This window comes from Tachyglossus aculeatus, chromosome 18 (genome assembly GCF_015852505.1).
Source record: "Tachyglossus aculeatus isolate mTacAcu1 chromosome 18, mTacAcu1.pri, whole genome shotgun sequence".
NCBI classification, from domain to species: domain Eukaryota; kingdom Metazoa; phylum Chordata; class Mammalia; order Monotremata; family Tachyglossidae; genus Tachyglossus; species Tachyglossus aculeatus.
This window is the reverse complement of record NC_052083.1, coordinates 40079026-40100107: the sequence shown is the minus strand read 5'-3', so window position 1 is coordinate 40100107 and position 21082 is coordinate 40079026. Positions and strand designations below refer to the sequence as shown.

General features: G+C 51.7%; 1 protein-coding gene across 1 annotated transcript in view; it reads left to right on the top strand.

Annotated features, from left to right (window-relative positions):
• The window catches only part of FAF1 (Fas associated factor 1), a 151011-nt gene that overhangs the window by 79981 nt on the left and 49948 nt on the right, over nt 1-21082 (top strand). Inside the window, exon 8 of the mRNA XM_038760223.1 lies at nt 2656-2742. Within this exon, the coding sequence (XP_038616151.1) occupies nt 2656-2742 (87 nt within the window). The remainder of the gene's footprint in view (nt 1-2655; nt 2743-21082) is intronic.

Sequence of the window (21082 nt, the reverse complement as noted above, 5' to 3'; positions counted from 1 at the left end):
GCCCAGAGCCTGGAAACGGCATTTCCCCCGGATGGAATTCCCGGCCCACAAAGGGGGCGGACAGGCCTGGCGGGTCCCAACCTCCCTCAGGCACTGGAGGCCGGGCACTGGGCTCTTCGTGCGGTTCCCGAGCCGACTCGAAATCCGTCTGGGCCCAGCCGTGTCGTGCCATGGTGCTGGCCCGGAATACTAATGCCGGTTTTCCAATCATTTTTTACTTTTGCTCTGTGTGCATTTTGGATTTTCTCTTCCCCACAGAGTTGAAACTTTAAATGTTAATTAAAGAACAGTTAATAAAGATAATGTGGCGGGGGGAGTTTCGACATCTCCATCAGTCAACACGTCTCCTCCTCTGAACCGCCCCGGCGTTTCACCGTGACATCGTTCTGGTTTTCTCTCCCAAGCATTGGGAAAACCTGTCCAGCATTTGGGCTCAGCCTGAAATTCTGGGGGGAAAAGCGAACTTCTTTTCCCGAAAGGGGCGGGCGGTAGCTGTGGATTAAAGCGCAACTGCTTTGGCTTCAGCTCCAAATACACTCGTGAATTTAGCCACCCGAAGTCCAGAGGCTTTGGACCGAGAGGCCGGGCCCCAGCCCTTCCCAGGAAGGCCGGCCTGGAATGACCGGCTCTCCCGGGCACACGGGGCTCTGAGCAGATGTCGCTCAGCCGGAACAATGCGAAGAATACTTGTGCACGGGGTGAGATCGCTTCCACTTTGATCACGTTTGCTCAGCACATCGGTCTGGCATTGTGCTTTCTCCCCACATAACGCTCTGGCCAGAGAACGCCTCTCCGGCTCGGAGTAGCAGAGGAATGTTATTGAATTCATTGCCGTTGCCGATGAGTTAATGAAAGAGGGAAAATACTGTTCATTTCAGGATGCCGGAGTGTTGTATTTTGGAATTAAATCAGAATTCCAGGAATCCAAAACCACAGGGATTTGTCTACTAGCCACAGTTCCTCCCGAGCTGCATTCAGCCAGCCCCGAGGTGGCGAAGGGGAAAGCAACATTTTTCATTTAACATTCCAGAGTAACTAATGGTAGAGTGGGGAGGTGGAGACAGTAATTTACTCTTTGAAATCGCGGTTAGGAAGAATTCACCTGCAGGTCATCGCAGGGTGTCTGTACGGAGAATAAAGTAGCCCCAGCAGCCCCCTGCCAAGGTAGGCTGGGTTTCTACTAAGCCACCGTGAAGGGAAGCTGCTCTCCTGAAACCGAGTGGGGATCGGCTCGGCGCCGTGTCTTCCCTTTTTCCACCTCTCAAGGGAGGTAAAAAAGGGATTCACGTGGCCCCCGGCGCTCCCCAGTGAGCACAGCTCCCTTTTTTGCCGGAGGGGAGAGTTAGGTGCCCCTCCAAAAAAGACTAATGTAACACAAGAGTGCTCTAATTAGACGAGATGACACTTTAGACCTCCCCGTTCTTAAAAAAAGGAATGAACGCTCCCTGTTTTCTCTGTGGCGAAACGTCATCCGCACTGAGCCCCAGCTGGTCCTAGGTGCTTGGGGGCTTTGGCTTCGCTGGCTGCATCCTGGTCAGGTGGACCTGGCTACCCATAGGAGGACTGGCTTGAGTACACACCCGGACCCCCATCTGCCCACCTCAAAGGTCACGTCAGAGGATGAGGGAAGTGGGAAGCAATGTAGCCTAGTAAATAGAGCCTGGGCCCGGGAATCTGAAGGACCGAAGGACCCGGTTGCTAATCCCAGATCCGCCACTTGTCTATTTTGTGACCTTGAGCGAGTCACTTCATTTCTCTAGGCCTCAGTTACCTCATCTGTAAAATTGGGATTGAGACTGCTTTCCACTAGGCCAGGTTGCTCCTCACTCACAGTTCGCCTTGCAACAAGAATGCCACCATGTGCCTCATGTTGTGGCTGATGAACTTGGCTACTGAGTGCTTAGTACAGTGCCTGGCACATAGTAAGCGCTTAACAAATATCATAGATATTATTATTTTTAAGGTTTTCCGGAGGATCGGCTGCCCACATCCCATGGGAGAAAAAGCATGTGTGTGGTGGCCTCAGGCCACGGCCGGGCCCTTGGCTAGGACTCTCTCAGTCCCTGGACCTTTCCCACCACTGCCCATTCTCTGCCGGCTAACTCCCTCAATTCCAGGCACTTGGGCTCCTTTCTGCTCAGGAACCGTAAACTACACGGAAATTAGAAAAGAGTCCCTCAAGAAAGTGTTTTTCACCTTTGTTTTACACATGATTTCGTTTTCAGATGTCACAAGCTGTAGCGTGTTTGAATCCCAGCCAAGGGGTCGGGTCAGGAAGCGGGCGTGAGCGAGGTCAAGGCATTGACTGGAGGAGTTTGGGAAGGGTTATCCAGTTTAGCTGGCCCCTCTCTCCATTTATGCAGACTTTGGTCTGTCTGTCAGACTTGTAGCGGGCCTTGGTGGGATTTTAGAAAAGGTGCCTTTACCTTCGAACAGAGACAACCGGCAGCCTCTACATTTAAAGTCCTGCCAGTCACGCAGGTGACCAGCAGCCTGTGGTTATGAGGACTTGACTTGTGTCTCGACTATAAACTCTGGGCGGGCAGGGAACGTGTCTCCTGACTCTGTTGTGTTGCACTCTCTCAAGGGCCTAGGCCAGTGCTCTGCACACAGTAAGCGCTCAAGAAACAAGATTGATTGATGTCTGTTTTGCAGGTAAAGAGGAATGTGTACGACCTCACCAGCATCCCAGTTCGCCATCAGTTATGGGAAGGATGGCCGCCCTCAGCCACCGATGACTCGGTAAGGAACCCTGAGCTCCTCCCACCCCCCCTTTTTAAATAATTACAATAATGGCATTTACTAAGCACTTACTATGCGCAAAGCACTGTTCTAAGCACCAGGGAGGATACAAGTTGATCAGGTTGTCCCACGAGGGGCTCACTGTCTTAATCCCCAGTTTACAGATGAGGTAACTGAGGCACAGAGAAGTTAAGTGATTTGCCCAGAATCACACAGCTGACAAGCGGCGGAGCAGGGATTTGAACCCATGGCCTCTGACTCCCAAGCCCGTGCTTTTTCCACTGAGCCACGCTGCTTCTCTATGCTATTTGCTGTTTTGTTTGCGTGTGTTTGTATTGGTTAAGCACTTACTATGTGCCAGGCACTGTACTAAGCGCTGAGGTCGGTACAAGCTAATAAGGTTGGTCATAGTCTTTGCCCCACATGGGGCTCACAGTCCTAACCTCCATTTTACAGATTTGGTAAATGAGGCACAGAGAAGTGAAGTGACTTGCCCAAGGTCACACAGGAGATGAGTGGCAGAGCTGGGATTAAAGCCCAGGTCCTCCTGACCCCCAGGACCACAATCTCTTCTCTAGGCCACACGGCTTCTCGCAGAAGAAACTTCTCCTATAGGAAACTTAGTTCCTGGACCAGACAGAATCTTAACCATCCTGCAGTGTGGAAGTGGCAGCTACATTTTGTCCAGTTGCAGTAGAAATTTCCTGGTTCCCTGGACAACCATGCTGTGGAGTGGCTGGGTGGAAAGGTTACCGAGGACATGGTGCCAATTTACCAACGATGCATTATTACAGAAATGCATCAGGTTGATTTGTTGGGGCAACTGCTGCCCGTCTTGTGTCGCAGGTAGACCACTTTAGTGTGGTGCGTTTTAAAGCGCCGTGGGAGTCCTGGACTCCACGGGTCAGAGCATCATCTTGCATTTGGGTGCGAGGTCAGGTGGGATCATCTGTGTCCCTTGGGGGTCGGGGGCTTTCTGGAGGAAAAGCGGGCTAACTCGCTGGGGGCCGGGAGTTAATGGGTCGGGCTCGTTGCCGCCCATGGTTGCCCCCTGTGAACACGGCACAGGAGGCCCAGAGGCGCCAACAAGACATCACCCGCTCCCTCGGGACTGTGTGCCAGTTAGGTGAGCAAAGATGAACTGCAAAAGTCCTCTTTCCTGAGGAATGCTAATTTGGAAGTGGGACGTAGTGTATAGGAAAGGTATGTACTGAGCGCCCACGTGATGCAGTCCACTGCACTGAGCGTGTGGGAAAGTAGGAAAGAAAATGAGATATGTTCCCTGCCACCAGGAGCTTCCACTCTGACATTGCCCTGGCTAGTTCAGTGCAGCCGAACCACTGGTTGGGTAAGGACAGACGAATTCTCTTAGGTTTCTGGAAGAGTAATATCCTAGAGAGGCTAAAGACCTGCCGGATCAGGCTATAAGAGGCATCGGGACCCGGGCAGGATGGCTCAGGAGCCTGGAGGTTTGGTGATGCCGGCTGCACCCACCCAAGTGGTTAACCTTGTGACTTGGATCCGCCAGAGGCGAAGGTGCCGATTTTTGTGCGCCAGCTATGGGGGAGACTGAAAGTGGGGCAGAGTAATTGACAAGGAAATCAGCAGCCGTAGGGCTTTGGGTTTTGGTACTGAGAGATGCGGGGAGAGAGTGTGCCCATATAGCATGGGCAGGAGGCCTGGCACGGGCTTGTTTCCATGCAGGGAAGGAAAAAGGGAGAAGGCTAACCCAGGGCTCGCCGTGCCGGAGCTCAGACCTGTTCCAGACCTTCTGTGGCCCAGGCCCTGCCCAGCCCAGGCTCTGCTGGGTAGGGCTTAGTCTTTGGCCAGCGGGGAGCTCTTGAGGGCCAGCCATCCACCACCCTGCCAGGTTAGTGGTTCCCGGCACCCTAAGCGCCTAGTGCCTTGGTGGGCGCCATTCTTGCAGGCAGGGCTGGTACCCCATTCCTGGCTGGGGAATAGAATCAAGGTATCCATGCCCCACAAGAGAACTGCCCGCCGTGCTGTCAGCTTGAACGCGGCACAGCAGGGTGGTGCCAGTAGTGTAAGCCATGACATAGGCCACTCTGAGGTGTGGTACCCACCTACCCAGATCCTCGGGTTCCCTTCCAGAGGGAGATGCCCAAGCCAAGCCTCCGCACGTTTCCAGTGGAGCCGCCTGAGGAGAGGTGGCCTGTCGTCGGGTTTTCTCCATGCCTCCCGGACTCCTGGTTTGAGTAAGCAATCTCCAGGCGACAGTGGCCTGCCATGCCCTGACTCTCTGGCCCCCGAGTGAGGTCGGTGGCCGTTTAAAGCGTGCTCGCCTCTTCTCCCTGGAGGGTTAAAGTGTCTCCTGCGCTTGTAGTTTACTCCGATGAACTACGGAGCACTGCATGGACTCAGGCGAAGCACACGCTCTCCCCTAGAAGTGGGCATCTGAAACGCTCCCAAAAAGGGATCATTCTTAGGCCCACATGTTCAATCAAACATCAGTCGTGTTTATTGAGCGCTTACTGAAGGCCGAGCACTGTACTAGCACTTGGGAGAGTGCAGTGTAACAATATAACAGAAACATTCCCTGCCCACGACGAGCTTTCAGTCTAGAGGGGGAGACAGGCATTAATAGAAATCAGTGAATTATGGATTTGGACTTAAGAGCTGTGGAGCGCTGGTGAATAAAGGGAGTAAATCAGGGCAGTGCAGAAGGGATTGGGAGAAGAGGAAATGAGAGCTCAGTCAGGGAAGGCCTCTTGGAGGAGATGTGCCTTCAGTAAGACCTTGAAGGTGGGGAAAGTGATTGTCTGTCGGATATGACAGAGTCCCTCGGCCCCAAGCCCTGGCACCTCCTGCCCCACATGAGGCCAGAAATAGTCTCGACACGTCGAACCCTGTGCTTTTCCTCTCGGCCTTTCCCGGAATGGCAGAGAGGAGGAAGAGGAGGAGTAGGAGGCTCAGGTTTGGGCTCATCCCCCGACCCGGGCAGTCCCCCGACCCCACCGTGCTAGCTCACTGCGCCGATGGCACGGTCGATGGCCGATCCCCAACGTGACACTGTTTAACGTACCTGCTCGCTGAGACGTCTCGTGCAGTCTTTCTGTTTTTTAATAAACATCCACAGGAAACAGTTGGCACAGCCTGCTCCTGGTGCCAGCGAAAGTATTTCTGTCCTTTGATTGTACGTTTGTTGACAGTTGTGATCAACACGGAATGAACCGCTTTACAGTTTATTACTTTCAAAGTACAAATTTGAATGCCGTGGATTCAGATGTATAAAAGAGATAAAATTACAGACAGCTGTGAGTGGCAGTTACATATCAAACCTCGCGGGGGTTTGACAGGCAACGAATATCGTTATTAGACGCTTTTTCCATAATTGCTGACATTTATCCAGTGTTTCACAGTATTTGCTAATGTATTAATGCAGTCAATCTCTGAGAGGCTGCACATGCCTTTTTAGCCCCGGCTTTTATGGGATTCTTAAATTCATAGACCCGCAGATACTTATTCCCTGCTGGTTGCCGTAGTGACAGAGCTCAGAGATAAGCCAAGACAGAGCCCTTTTGTGATTGCTTTTCAGGTGACATTCAGCGGCAGCTTGAGCAGAGTGTCCTTTTAGAGTTCCTGTAATTCAGAAAACGATAGCAGCTTTCTGCCGCTCCAGAGAGAAGGCGGGAGCGTGCTCCCGGAGGGATTTCCTCGCGCCGGGCTGACTTGATAAAGTTCTTCTTCTCCTTCTTGGGGAGATCTGGCTGGGCGGCCCAGGCGAGGCGGTGGGTCCGAGGGTCTGGACCGCCCCGGGGGACGGAGATGATGTGGATGGAAGTCTGGTCCGGTTTAGACGGCAGGTGTCCCAGGTGAAGTAGCGGGGCTGGCGGCCCGGGCCGCCCCGGGCCAGTTTAGACGGTCGGCCGTTGACGAGGACCTCTCCGGGTGTCCCAGTCCGGCGATTCCCAGTGCCGTGCTGGACAGGGGCTGCGCTTGTGTCCTCCCTGCTGGCAACCCTCACACACATCCCACACCACCACTCTGGTGGGAAGCCTTCTCTGCATGAGAGAGAGAGAGACTGAGACGGAGACGAGAATTGGGGTAGAACGGCCCTGTCGTCCAGTTCTCATAGCCTGATTGTACGGCACGGCTCTAGGTGGGGGTTGCCGAGGACAGATGGTGACCCCGGCCTGGAGCGGAGCAGGCAAAGAAGCTGGGATTGAGAACTGAAGCACCGTGGACACCACCCCTTTGCCAGTGGGCGGAGGGGGTTGGAGGGGCTTGGGCAGGGAGCAGCGCAGAGAGGGTCGGGGATCGGCAGTGTGTGAGGCAGAGCCACCGCCAGTGCCTTGCTACCCGGGCTGAGTTCCGGAGGGGCGGCGCGTGCCCTGGGCCGGGCCGGGGAAGCCACAGGTCAGCCGGGGCCTGCGCCGGCCATGTCCAGGCTTCGCCGACCCTTGTCTCCAACCTCCCCACCCTCTCCGTAGAGGAGATCTGTCATAAAATTCAAATATTTGTAAATCAGACCCAAAAGAGTAACCTTCAGACCGTGCCAAACCAGGATGACATTTTCAGAGTGACATTTCATCACCCACCCCTCCCCGCTGCCGCCCAGCAGACTTCCTCGTCCGGGAGGGCTCTGGCCAGCCCAGGTCCGGGCCAGGACGCCCAGAGAAAGTTGTGTCGACTTGCCTTCACCCGGCCAGTGCCTGTCAAGCCAGGGTGGTCCCCGACTGAATTCATTCATTCATTCACTTGTATTTTTTGAGTGCTTCCTGTGTGGAAAGCACTGTACTAAGTGCTTGGGAGAGTATAATACAACAATAAACAGACACATTCCCTCCCCACAGCAGGTTTACAGTCTAGAGGGAAAGACAGACATTAGTATAAAAAAAATTAAAGATATGGACATAAGCACTGCCTCAGAGCTGTGGTTCCAACATGCTCCCCCAAGGAGCCTGACCTACTGCCCACGATGGGCTTTTGGGGTGGGGATCCCAGCCCTGGGTGGGCCTTCTCCCCTTCGAACCCTTACCTGAGTCACACCACGAGGTCGGGCTCTTCCTGCACCCTCTCGGCGCGTCGACTCTGACCCTCTCATCCCCGCTGACTTAGGCCTCGAACTTCTCATCCAGCTCCTCGTAGGCCAGTTGTGGCCTTCCTTATCCCATTTCTTGAGCTAAGTTCTTCCTGCCTGCACCATGGTGGGCTCAGGGCCCAGTCTGAGGCTTCTTTATCTCGCTTCGGACTGGCTGCCGGCCCCTGAGGGGCCCTGGTGAGCACAAGGACACTGGCAATGCCCTCTGATCCCCAGAACGGCGTCTCAGCCGTTCCTTGAGATCAGAGCTTCCCATTTTGGCCCTGAGCGAGATGCTGCCGGAGAAAGATCCGGCCCTCTTGTGTCTGCTTTCTAAAGAGTGGCCCACCGCTGTGCGGAAAATGGCATCTCACCACAGGCAGACGTGTACCGAGAGACTGGCAGGCACACTCCGAAAATGCAGAGCAGGCTGTGAGGCTCTTCCCCTCAACTGTGGGAGAGCCCGGGTGGGGCAACCACAGGAACCACGAGACAGCGGCCGGCTGCAGCACGGGCCAGCCACCGGAGCCCAGCTCTCCCCCCATCGCCGCCGCCACTTGCGGTGTTTGTGGAGTTGGCGAGCAGCGAGTGGTCTGATATAGTGAGGGGGTGGACTACCCCGGGTCAGAATCACGGGCTCGGTCGTGTTGTCCCCGTGGGTTGCAAGGAGAAAGGAAAGAATCGCTTGATTCTTGGAGCGCGATTTGCAGACATCTGGACACTGTCGTCCCGGTCTCGCAAAGGCAGGGGCTTCTGCTGGTTTCGTTTCTTCACTTCAGGCAGGGAAGCACTCCCCTCTCATGCTCACCTCCCCCTGCCCCCTACCTGGAATTCCTTCCCCTTTCACATCTGCCAGCCCACCACTCTCCCCCTCTTGAAAGCCTTTCTGAAATCTATCTCCTCCAGGAGGCCTTCCCTAATTCATCCCTCATCTCCCCACCTTCTTTCTTCCCACCAGCGACTTCAACCCGTAGACCGTAAGCTCTCCCTTGAGACCATACGCTTCTTGTGGTCAGGGAATGTGTCTACCAATTCTGGTGTACTGTACTCTCCCAAGCAGTACAGTGATCCGCATACAATAAGCACTCAATAAATACTACTACTAATAATAGTAATAATGGCATTTATTAAGCGCTTACTATGTGCAAAGCACTGTTCTAAGCACTGGGGAGGTTACAAGGTGATCAGGTTGCCCCACGGCGGGCTCATAGTCTTAATCCACATTTTACAGATGAGGTAACTGAGGGCCAGAGAAGTTAAGTGACTTGCCCAAAGTCACACAGCTGACAATTGGCAGAGCCGGGATTTGAACCCATGACCTCTGACTCCAAAGCCCATGCTCTTTCCACTGACCATGCTGCTTCCCTAAATGCAATAAATGCAACTGGTCGATCAGTTCAGCTCTTCAGCACCACCTAACCACCTATGTTCCTATCTCTGTATCCTCACTTTGTAATTTATCGATGTGTCCATTTTGCCTGCTAGATTGTAAGCTCCTTAAGGGTAGGGATCATATTTCCCAACTCCATTCAACTCTCCCCAGCACTAAGTAGAGTGCTCTGCACCCAGGAGGTGTCCAATAAGTGCTATCTCACAGGATCGATTGAACTCTTTGAGAATTTTCTGAGTTTACTGGGAACCCTTTTGCTCTCCTCACTAAGGAGAAGCAGTGTGACTCAGTGGAAAGGGCCCGGGCTTGGGATTCAGAGGTCATGGGTTCTAATCCCGGCTCTGCTACTTGTCAGCTGTGTGACTTTGGGCAAGTCACTTAACTTCTCTGTGCCTCAGTTCCCTCATCTGTAAAATGGGGATTAAGACTACGAGCCCCACGTGGGACAACCTTGATTACCTTGTAACCCCCCCCAGAACTTAGAACAGTGCTTGGCACATAGTAAGTGCTTAACAAATACCAACATTATTATTATTATTATTATTAGTAGTAGTAGTAGTAGTAGTAGTAGTAGTAGTAGTAGTAGATAGAACATGGACCTGGGTTCTAATCCTGATTCTGCCACTTGTCTGCTGTGTGACTTCGGGCAAGTTACTTCAGTTCTCCGTCCCTCAGTTACCTCATCTGTAAAATGGGGATTAAGACTGTGAGTCCCATGTGGGACAGAGACTGTGTCCAATCTGATTACCTTGTATCTACCCCAGTGCTTAGTACAGTGCCGGGCACGTAGGATAAGCACTTAACAAACACCATAAAAAAATATAAGGAGAAGGAGCTAGTGTCAGGAAGGGCAGGGAGTATGATGAGCCACTCCAATCTTTCCAGGAGAGTGCAGATTCAATCAATCAATCAATCAATCATATTTATTGAGCGCTTACTGTGTGCAGAGCACTGTACTAAGCGCTTGGGAAGTACAAGATTCAGAAACCTTGGCTTTCCTCCCTCTTTAGACTGTCCAGTCATTCATTCATTGTCGTATTTATTGAGTGCTTACTATGTGGAGAGCACTGTACTAAGCGCTTGGAAAGTACAATTTGGCAACAGATAGAGACAATCCCCACCCAACAACGGCCCACAGTCTAGAAGGGGAGACAGACAACAAAACAAAACAAGTAGATAGACATCAAAAACACCAAAATAGATAAATAGAATTATAGATATGCAGGGACCTTGTCTACCTAATCTTCTGTATGGGACTCTCACAAGTGCTTAGTACACTGCTCTTCCCAAAGTAAGCGCTCAGTAAATACCATTGATTAATCAATCAGTTGAGACATTCATTCAGCCATTTATTGAGCGCTTACTGTGTGCAGAGCAGTTGTACTAAGTGCTTGGGAGAGTACAATCCAACAATAAACAGACCCGTTCACTGCCCACAATGAGCTTACAGTCTAGAGGGATAACGCCGGGGATGGGACTCGAACCCACGTCTGCAGAGCACCCCAGCCGTTTGGCAGCGGCCTGGGACGTCCCTAGGATATCTTGAGATGCGTGGAGAACGTCCGGTTAAAGGGAGGAGCGGGAGGGTAGCTGCGTCTTGGATGCGGTAATTTGTTGAGTAGAATTCCTGGTCCCAGCTGGGAGTGGGCTTAGAATGGGGTAGCATTCCTCCGTAATTCTGAAATTCTGCCGAGCCCAGTCATGGGACCCGGTCTCTGGCTCCATGGCACCTGCATTAACAGGTTTAAATTACACACTGTGACACTGTTCTTGCGGTTGAATTAGAAACTTTTTTTTTTTTTAAAGTTAAACCCGCGATAAGTAATTGTCACAGTTAGCGCCCCCGGTTCGATGCTAATTTGAAGTGACAGGTCCAGACTGGTCCGCGTAACATGAAGAAACCCAACAGGTGTGAGGGTGGGCCCTTCCCAGGGTTCCGCTGAACTCCGAGCCGGAGAAAAATCGCAGCGAAAGGGAAGTGAACCTTGAACAAAGCTGTCAGCGGTAATTATCTCAGCAGCGCGCTGCAGGAGATGAAATGGGAGCTGCTGCTTTTAGAAGCCGAGGCCCCTCCTCCCAAGGGGTCTTTTCACCCGGCTAGCATTGACCAGACGGGGCCCGGCACCCCCAAGGTATGGGCTGCTCCTCTGTCGGCTTAAAAAATGGTGGAAAAGATTAAAACGGGACTGATTTTCTTGGGCTAAGATGGTCAAACGGCTCTTTCGGTCTTTCGCTCGTGGAACGTGAAGTGTTAGTGGTAACTGAGGTCAGGCCAGGCAGGAGGCTTTCGTCTCCCTGCAGGGTGCGGTCTGGCTGGGGACCTGGGCCTGCGTCGTCTCCTGGGAGAGAGCGGAGATTCCCCCGAAAGGGGCAGGACCCCACTTAGGACTGAGACTTTTGTCTGGGGAGCACCGTCCTACCCCACATTCCCACCCGCAAGCGGCTAGGTCCAGTAGGGTGGGCTGACAGGCCAGAGGGGGTGAGGCGGGGATGGACGAGAGCGGCCAGTTGGGTGAGGGAGTGGTGGCAGGCCCTCCTTTTGGAAATGCCATGTGTGGTTTGCACTGCGGGACCACAGTCATGTTCTTGAGTGCGACAGGAACAGTCACACGCCATTGGACGCCTTCAGCGTGCAGAGAGATTATTATATTGCACCCTGGGCAGAGTACTAAACACACGTGTCCATTCAGACGTGGATCCAGGGCCGTGGGCCGGACCAACACGCAAGGAAAGGTCAACACTGAAAGCGAACGGGATCAAAGCGAAACGGAAAAGTACTGAACAACTCAGCAGCGTTAAAGCACGAAAAGTGAGGCAATGCCGCCCCTGTGACCACAGGCCCACCCTCTCCCTGGTCGCTGTCCCACCCTCCCCGGCCTCCTGACTCACCCACCATCCTCCCCCTTGCTGCGGATATAGGACTTCTATTAACTTGACTCACCTTTCATTTGATCTGTGGATAATGGCGCTTGGCCTCTTTCATTCTAGATACAAATCCTATACCCCAAAGGAGTCCATTTGCTCACTGTCACTGAGCTGCTGTTCTGCCCATCTCTGGTAACTTTTTGATCCTATTAGTTAGGCCCGAATAAGACTGGGGAGAAATTTTACCCCACATCAGTTAAGGCCACCAAATTCACATTTTCCATGCCGTCAGACTCCCAGCCGCTGGACTCTGCCCTCGGTGGAAAGCACTCACCTGAAATGGGTCATCGGTCTGTTTCCCTCCCGTGCACTTGAGTAGGTATTTACTAAAGAAATCATTTTTCCAGACCCAACCAAAAGTATATTACGGCTCACAAATCTTCCGCAGCACCTCTTCTCTGCACGTCAAACTGAAACTCTCGACCTTTGGGTCATCATCATCATCATCAATCGTATTTATTGAGCGCTTACTGCGTGCAGAGCCCTGTACTAAGCACTTGGGAAGTACAAGTTGGCAACATATAGAGACGGCCCCTACCCAACAGTGGGCTCACAGTCTAGAAGTCTAGGAAAATGCGGCACTGTTGGGCCCGGCCTTCCCTTCAGCCACCACTTCCCAGTTCGCACGCTTTACTCCTTCCGAGCTCTTCTTCCAAATGTACCTCTCAATTGCTGTGGTAACTCACTATCCTGGCGGGCTGTGGTAGCCTCTACCTGACCAAAGACGAGAAGGGTCAGGGCTCTGCAGTGTGAATGGACCGGGGTTGAGAGGGGGCAGGGCCAAAGTTCACAGACAGGACGGGAGCGGGCAGGGTAAACATCGACTTTCTGTTCCCCAAATCCTCTTTCTCCCCCTCCCCACCACGACTAGGGCAAGGGGCACCCCCACACTGGAGCCAGAAAAGGGCACGATCGGAACAAACAGCCGCAAACCCCATCTTCCCCAAGTTGGACTGGGGTGAACATAGGGAATCCGCTCCCTTCGGAAGCCTGGCAGCCAAAAACACCGGCAGGCCCAGGGGGGTTTGGACAGATCCACGGGCAAGCACCCATGTTGTGTCACTGGGGGAGAGTCAGGGTTGTTGGAGGGTCCATGTTGGAGCACTGATGGAGAGTCAGGGATGGGCAGGAGAGAGTTATAGGGGTGTTGGAGGATCCGTGCTGGAGCACTGGGGAAGAGTCAGGGATGGGCAGGGGAGAGTTATAGGAGTTAAATGGTCCATCCTTTACCAGGAGGGTGGATGGCCAGAGGGGACAACCAGTGTATAGTTCCTCCAAGCATCCCGGTGCCCTGGTCTGAGGCGGAGTCCTGGTCTGTGGGGCAGAGCGGGGTAGGGACCACTTTTTACGATCATCTGTAGCAGCCAGCCCCCAGAAAAGCCCTCCTGGTGGCCCCGTCGGCTGGACACAGCCTCCCAAGACGCTCCGACGCGGTTGGCGGAGGCCCAGGCTTGCCAGTCGCCTCGAGAGCGGTCCCTGAAATAATAACGAGGAAGAGCTCCACGACGTGGACCGAGATGGAGGGTCTCTCGGCTCCGTCGCTGCACCTCCGCGTCCCGCCCAAGGCCGATCCCGCTATCCAGAGGGGCTTGGGGTGAAGCGATGAGTCTTGCTCCGCCGGGGGGAAACGAGAGTTGTGACCCCATTTCATTTTCTCACAGGTGATAAACTTCAAAGAATACAAGGAGTTGTTTTAATTTAATTAGTATCCAGATGTGATAATGAATTTGTTTCTGAAAATCTCTCCCATGGTTTGATAAGAGAAGAGCTAATGAGGCTGTATTAGCTGCTGTTTAGTGTTGCGAATGCATATTAAATTCAGTGAAACACTATTTTATAGAATTTTTAATGCAAATTACTCTCCCCCCCAGAAAATATATTTTTGTGTGTTCTTCCTTAGCCTTGGGTCCTTATTGGGGGAAATGCAGAAGCACTGTTTCTTCTTGTTTCTTCGTTAGAGAAGCAGCGTGGCTCAATGGAAAGAGCACGGGCTTTGGAGTCAGAGGTTATGGGTTCAAATCCCAGCTCCACCAATTGTCAGCCATGTGACTTTGGGCAAGTCACTTAACTTCTCTTTGCCTCAGTTACTTCATCTATAAAATGGGGATTAAGACTGTGTGCCCCCCATGGGACAACCTGATCACCTTGTAACCTCCCCAGCGCTTAGAACAGTGCTTTGCACATAGTAAGCGCTTAATAAATGCCAGCATCGTTATTATTATTGTTTAGGGAAGGGGCCTACTTTTGACAACTAGAGTGTTGGGGAAGTTGGAAGAGTGACACAGCCTTTGGAGTTCTGATTCTGAGATCATGAAGATAGGGCTTTTCCTCCTGGAGGAAGGGATAGGGAAGAAAAGTCCTGGGAATGACTTCCTGGGCTTTCTGGGAAGTCGAGAGACGCATCGCGACTTAGCGGAAATAATAATAATAATAGTAATGATGATGGCATTTATTAAGTGCTTACTATGTGCAAAGCACTGTTCTAAGCGCTGGGGAGTTTACAAGGTGATCAGGTTGCCCCATGGGGGGCTCACAGTCCTAATCCCCATTTTACAGATGAGGGAACTGAGGCCCAGAGAAGTGAAGTGACTTGCCCAAAGTCACACAGCTGACAATTGGCGGAGCCGGGATTTGAACCCATGAACTCTGACTCCAAAGCCCGGGCTCTTTCCAGTGAGCCACGCTGCTTCTCCAAAAAGATCCTTCTCCAGGAAAGATCCTGGGCCTGGAAATCAGGGCACCTGGCTTCTAATCCTGGCTCCACTACTTGCCTGCTGTGTGACTTTGGGCAAGTCACTCACCACCTCTGTGCCTCAGGTACCTCATCTGTAAAATGGGGATTAAATCCTACTCCCTCCTACTTAGACTGTGAGCCCCATGTGGGACAGAATGTGTCAAACCTAATTATCTTGTATTGACCACAACTCTTACCACAGAACCTGGCCCATAGTAAGTGCTTAACAGCAACCATTGGTGGGGAGCACGGGGGTGGTGGGAAAGAGCGGTGTGCATCTTCAACTCCGATGATATGCAGAACTCAATCCTCTAGAGGTAATGGAGAGTTGGCCCCTCTTTAACAAAAAGGGAAAATGCTTTGCATCTCTTATCAGTCACTCAGTGGTATTTACTAAGCACTTACTGTATGCAGAGGACTGTACTTAGTGCTTTAAAATGTACGGTACACAAGAGTTGGCAGCATGGCTTAGTGGATAGAGCACGGGCCTGGAGTCAGAAGGTCTTGATTTCTAATCCCGGATCTGCCACTTGTCTGCTGTGTGACCCTGGGTAAGTCACTTCACTTCTGGGCCTCGGTTACCTCATCTGTAAAATGGGAATTGAGACTGTGAGCCCCACGTGGGACAGGGACTGTGTCCAACCCCATTTGCTGGTAACCGCCCCAGTGCTTAGTACAGTGCCTGGCACATCATAAGCGGTTAGTAAGTACCATAATTAATAATAATAATAACAATAATAATGGCATTTATTAAGCGCTTACTATGTGCAAAGCACTGTTCTAAGCTCTGGGGAGGTTACAGGGTAATCAGGTTGTCCCACGGGGGGCTCACAGTCTTCATCCCCATTTTACAGATGAGGGAACTGAGGCCCCCTCATTGAGCAGTGTCCAACGGAACTATTAACCAGTGACTGCACTGTGACCTTGGGACCATATGGCCCCATTCCTCGACTCCCTTGGGATTCGAAAAAACCTGGTCACTTTATCTCAGATAATTTTTTTGTGAAGGGATTGAATCAATTCATGGGTGATAGTTTCATAGTAGGGCAGGCAGTGGGGTCTAGTGGAAAGAGAATGGGAGTCAGAACCTAGGTTCCGATCCCAATTCTGCCACTGGCCTGCTGGGTGACCTTGGGAAAGTCACTAGAAGAAAATCAGGGATGGAGAGGGGAGAGTCAGGGAATGCTGGATGGTCTGTGCTGGGTCACTTGGGAGAGTCAGGGATGGGGAGAGGAGAGTCAGGGGTGTCGAGTGGTCCCTGCCCATCCTTTGGGAATCGAGTTTGGAGTGAAGTCCTAATCTGCTTTTGATTACAGAAAGAGGCCCCCATTTCTGGCTGTTGGGCAGACAGACTGATCACACGCCACCCGCGGTAGAGACATCCATTATTTCCAATGATTTAAACTGGCTTAATAGATTTTTAGATTTTAAATGAATCTGTCATTTTCCAGACAATAGTTCACGGAGTTAATTTGATGGCTGCTGTAATCTTTGGGTTGTAAAGCCTGAGGAGGAAGAGAAAACACCCCAGGACTCCCAGAGATCCCTGGTTTCCCAGTGTAAAATTCCTCTGGATTTACTACTTGAAAATACAATTACAGGAATCTAGGTTTCTAGCCTCTTCTACCCTTCACAGATTTCAGAACTTTTGTGCCACTCATAAACACTGAAGACAGCAAGCTGACGCCTGACTACCGTTTGGGAAACAGCTTCTGAGGGAAGCCAACGAATTGTATTTATTGAGCACTTTCTGTGTGCAGAGCACTGTACTAAATGCTTGGCTTCTGAGGGAAGCCAACGAATTGTATTTTTTGAGCACTTTCTGTGTGCAGAGCACTGTACTAAATGCTTGGAAGAGATCAGTACAACAAGAAGCAGACAAGTTCCCTGTCCACAAGGGGTTTACAGCCTAGAGGGGGAGACGGACATTAATAAGTAGACCGAGCTGGGCAGGGGATGGAGCCGAGGTGATCTGGGTTCACGGAGAACGCAGCCGTAGGATAGAAGGAGACGACAAAGGAGAAGCTTTGCCCCAGAGAGGTCCGCGGAGAGGTGAATCTCGAGACCCAGGTCCGGCTTCCGTCTCTGGAACTGACCTGCTGCATGGCGACGGGCCGCTCATTTAAACACCGAGCTGAGTTTCCGTGACCACGACTGAAGCCGATCCTTCCCCGTACGCTGCGGAGGCAAGGTCTGCAGTCAGTGTGCAGACGTGGCCAGGGTGACCGGGAGCAGGGAGGGGAGCCAGCCACCCTTCCACACAGCAGCCCGAAAAGGTTATTTTAACGACAGGTTCCAACTCTTCCCTCACCGCAGTATTAAAAAAGAGTAAAATTAGCCGGCGATTCACCTCCTCGCCCCCCTCCTGCCCACCTGCTAGCAGAGGTGCTAATTGGAGGATAATAGCCACAGTCGGTGGAGGAGAAGCTGAAGGCTAGGCTAATTAGCCCACGAGTAATTGAGTATTGATTTTAAGGCCTGTACGTCTATTGGTGATCAAGACCAGTGATTAAGCGCTTACAGGATGGGAAACACTCTGCAAAGAGCTGGGAGAGCATGTGGAGATTAATTCAGGCAGGGTCCCTGGTCCTAAGGGGCTCCAAATCAGTGGGAAGAGGCAGACGTGGAGAAAGATCAGTCCAGATCACAACAGGACAGTGAGCCAAGTTTACTACTCGGGCTGCAAAAGATGGAGATGGATCCATCTTTTTTTTTTTTTCGGGGGGGTTGGTTGGTTAGTTGCTTTTAAATGGTATTTGTTAAGCACCTACTACGCATCAAGCACTGTTGTAAATGCTGGGGTGGATACAAATTACTCTGTCTGGATACAGTGCCTGTCAGGGATCACAGTCTAAGTGGGAGAGAGAACAGGTATTGAATCCCCATTTCTCAGTTGAGGAAATGGAGACACAGACGTGACTTGCCTAAAGTCGTACGACAGGTAAGTGGCAGAGCCGGGATTAGAACCCAGGTCCTGGGGCGCCCAAGCTATATCTATTAGGCCATGCTGCTTCCGACTTTGAAGGGGATGGGCAGTCAACTCCTCTCCACCCCAGGCAGGGTCAACACAGATAAACTGTCCCCAGCTACCCTCGTTTCAGCTGCTTGAGGGCCCATGCGAAGGCCACAACTTCTCTGTCTCTGCGGTATCTGACATTGCCCCCCTACAGCCCGAGACACAGCTGCATGGAGCACCGGGTTTCATCCCAGAACAGAGAGCCCTTTGGAAGAATCTGGGTCATTTCCCTTCCAAATGAATTTTCCAGGTGGATGGGTCAGAGAAGAATGGAAGCACAAGCCTGTTTCTTCCGGCAGGAATTAAAGAGCAGCAAACGCAGTCCGTGTCCAAACGGCCCGTCCCTCTCACCCCATGGACACTGCTGATCAGATCCCCGATGTCCATCTTCCATTCTCCCTCCCTCCCTGTCCACAACCGGAGCAGAACAGCAGACTCCAGGGTCTAGATGCCGTTATCACAGTGATGCCCCTGGACAAGGGCCTTCGGGTCTGGCCCGTGAGTGTCTGAGCGCAGGGGTGGAAGACCAGGCTTTCTGCACGAAAATGAGGTCTATATGGAAATGTAGACTAGTAATAAGGGATGCTTTTTTAATTAGTGCTTTTTCCAGGCTACAAACCCGGTACAAACACTAGCTAATTAATTTTCTCAGAATCCTCATTCCCTGTACTTGTGTCCAGGCATCTAGGAGAGTCAGCAATTGGTGCGAACATTTTCCGGTTGGAGCCTGCTGGACTCCACAACTCTGGAATTTCTCTTCCTGAGCTCTGCCATGCCCGAGTTTTCTTTTGAATTCTGCGACTCTCAAATCTTTTCCCGTTTCCACCGCGGCCTCCCTCTATAGCTGCAGACGTTTCTCTGGCTTTCGTTCTTGGGTGCTAAATTGGGGTCCCCGTGTGAACTCGCTCTCTGGGCCAGAGCAGCTGTTTAAACTTTCTAACAAAAGGAGAGGGACATTGCTACCTGCTGAGGGTTGCTACCCGTCTGTACTTCTATATTCATTCTGATTTTGGTTACTAACTTGGTTGTGATTTGGATTTCAGAAATATAATTTGCGTTTAGCCAAACACATGATTCTTACTGGCTTTGCTGAGCAGAAAGCCCTGAGCCGTGTTAATCGCCTTTTTCTAATAGTCATCAATTGCTATCTTGAGGTCAGGAGGTAGCCCACACCACTGTTGGTCCCGGTTTAATTCAGTCGAGTTTGAAGTCGGCATTGACAACTCAAAGGATCCTCTCCGGGCTTTCCTGTAGGAAGTATTTATTGGTGATTTTCGCGACTCTCAATCGCAATTTAGCAGCGATGACTGGCTCGTCACCCGCCGCCACCCCCCTAACCAGGTATACAGCTATTCCAGATCAAGTGGTGGCAAAATAAGCTCCGAATTCCTGGGTTATTAGCGTAAGTCAACACTCCCATGCAGAGGTTTCCCTTTCAAGCCCTGGAGGGTTTTCTTGCTGTTGGCTACATTGTGTTGCCACTTGATATTTAATTTTCTCCGACCAATTTCTGGCTTTGCGTGATTTTAGTGTTACCATAACGAATCCCCCGGTACCCTTTACCTCGTCAGCCCTGAGTGACTGCTTGCCTGGGGGCCGGGTTAGAGGGTCGGGGGGAGGAGAGGGAGCACCACCTTCCAGCCGACGATTTCCACCACTTAATGAAGTGCCGTGCGTTTAGGTAGGGCCCCCGTGAAGACCGAGGTGAGAGCTGTGTCACCCCAGGGGGCCTGGTGGCCCGGTACCCGCACCGTACCCAGCCAGTCCAGTGCTCCCCCTGGCATCCTCGGGGTTGCGATCCATTCAGGGTCTAGTGCCCTGTGGGTGTTTCATTTTGGAGGGCATGTGGACTTTTACCTGGGCAGCCTCTGGAGGTTTGGGGGTCCAGCGGGAGGGCCAGCGGGGGAGACAGATTATACCTCCAGAGCCTCTTAGTAGAGGGCACCAGACTGAGCTCTGGGAGAGTGCAGCAGAGTTATAGACATGATCCCTGCCCTCTAGGAGCTTAAAGTCTGCTGTGTGCCAAGCACTGTACTGGGCACTTGGACAATACAATAGATTTAGTAGACAGAATCCCAGCCCTCCAGGAGCTTATAGTCTGTCGGGAGAGTACAGTGGAGTTATAGACATGATCCCTGCCCTCCAGGAGCTTAAAGTCTGCTGTGTGCAGAGCACTGTACTGGGCACTTGAACGGTACAATAGATTTAGTAGAATCCCAGCCCTCCAGGAGCTTATAGTCTGTCGGGTATAGAGTACTGTACTGAGCCATTGAGAGAGTACAGTGGAATTGTAGACACAGCCCTGCTTTCCTCAAGGAGCTTTAATCTATTGTGTGCAAATCACTGTACTGATTGGGAGAGTATAATAAAGATAGTAGACAGAATTCCTCCAAAAGCTTAGTCGCTGTGTGTGGAGCATTGTACCAAGTGCTTGGGAGAGTTTGACAGTTGATATGATCCTTGCTGCCCTCAAGAAATTTTACAGGGTACTATAAGCTGACCAATGTTCTGAGCACTTGGAGAAGTACAATAGTTAGCAGACATGATTCCTGCCCTCAGAGAGCTTACAGTTTACGTTTGCGGAGCACAGAGTACTTGGGACCAATCAATCAAGGGTATTTATTGAGCGCGTACTGTGGGCCGAACACCGAACTAGGTGCTTGGGAGAGAACAAAGAGTTGATAGACACGTTCTCTGCCCACAAGGAGCTTGGGCCTCAGTTCCTTCATCTGAGGAATGAGGGTTCGGTGCCTGTTCTCTCACCTTCTTAGATTGTGAGCCCCTCGTGGGGCCTGATTTTCTTGTATTTACCCCAGTGCTTGTCACATAGTAAGCACTTAACAAACACTACAATTATCATTATTATTAGTGGAACAGCATGATTTAGTGGAAAGAGCACGTGCTTGGGAGTCAGAGGGCCTAAGTTCTAATCCTGGCTCTGCCACTTGTCTGGTGTGGGACCTTGGGCAAGTCACTTCACTTCTCTGGGCTTCAGTTACCTCATCTGTGAAATGGGTATTCGGTCCCTGTTCCCCCTCCTACTTTCATTCATTCAGTCGCAGTTATTGAATGCTTACTGCAGAGCACTGTACTAAGCACTTGGAAAGGACAGTTCTGCGACAGATAGAGACAGTCCCTGCCCAACGATGGGCTCACAGTCTAGAAAGGGGAGACAGACAAGAAAACAAAACAAGTAGACAGGCATCAGTAACAAGCATACAGGCATCAATAAGA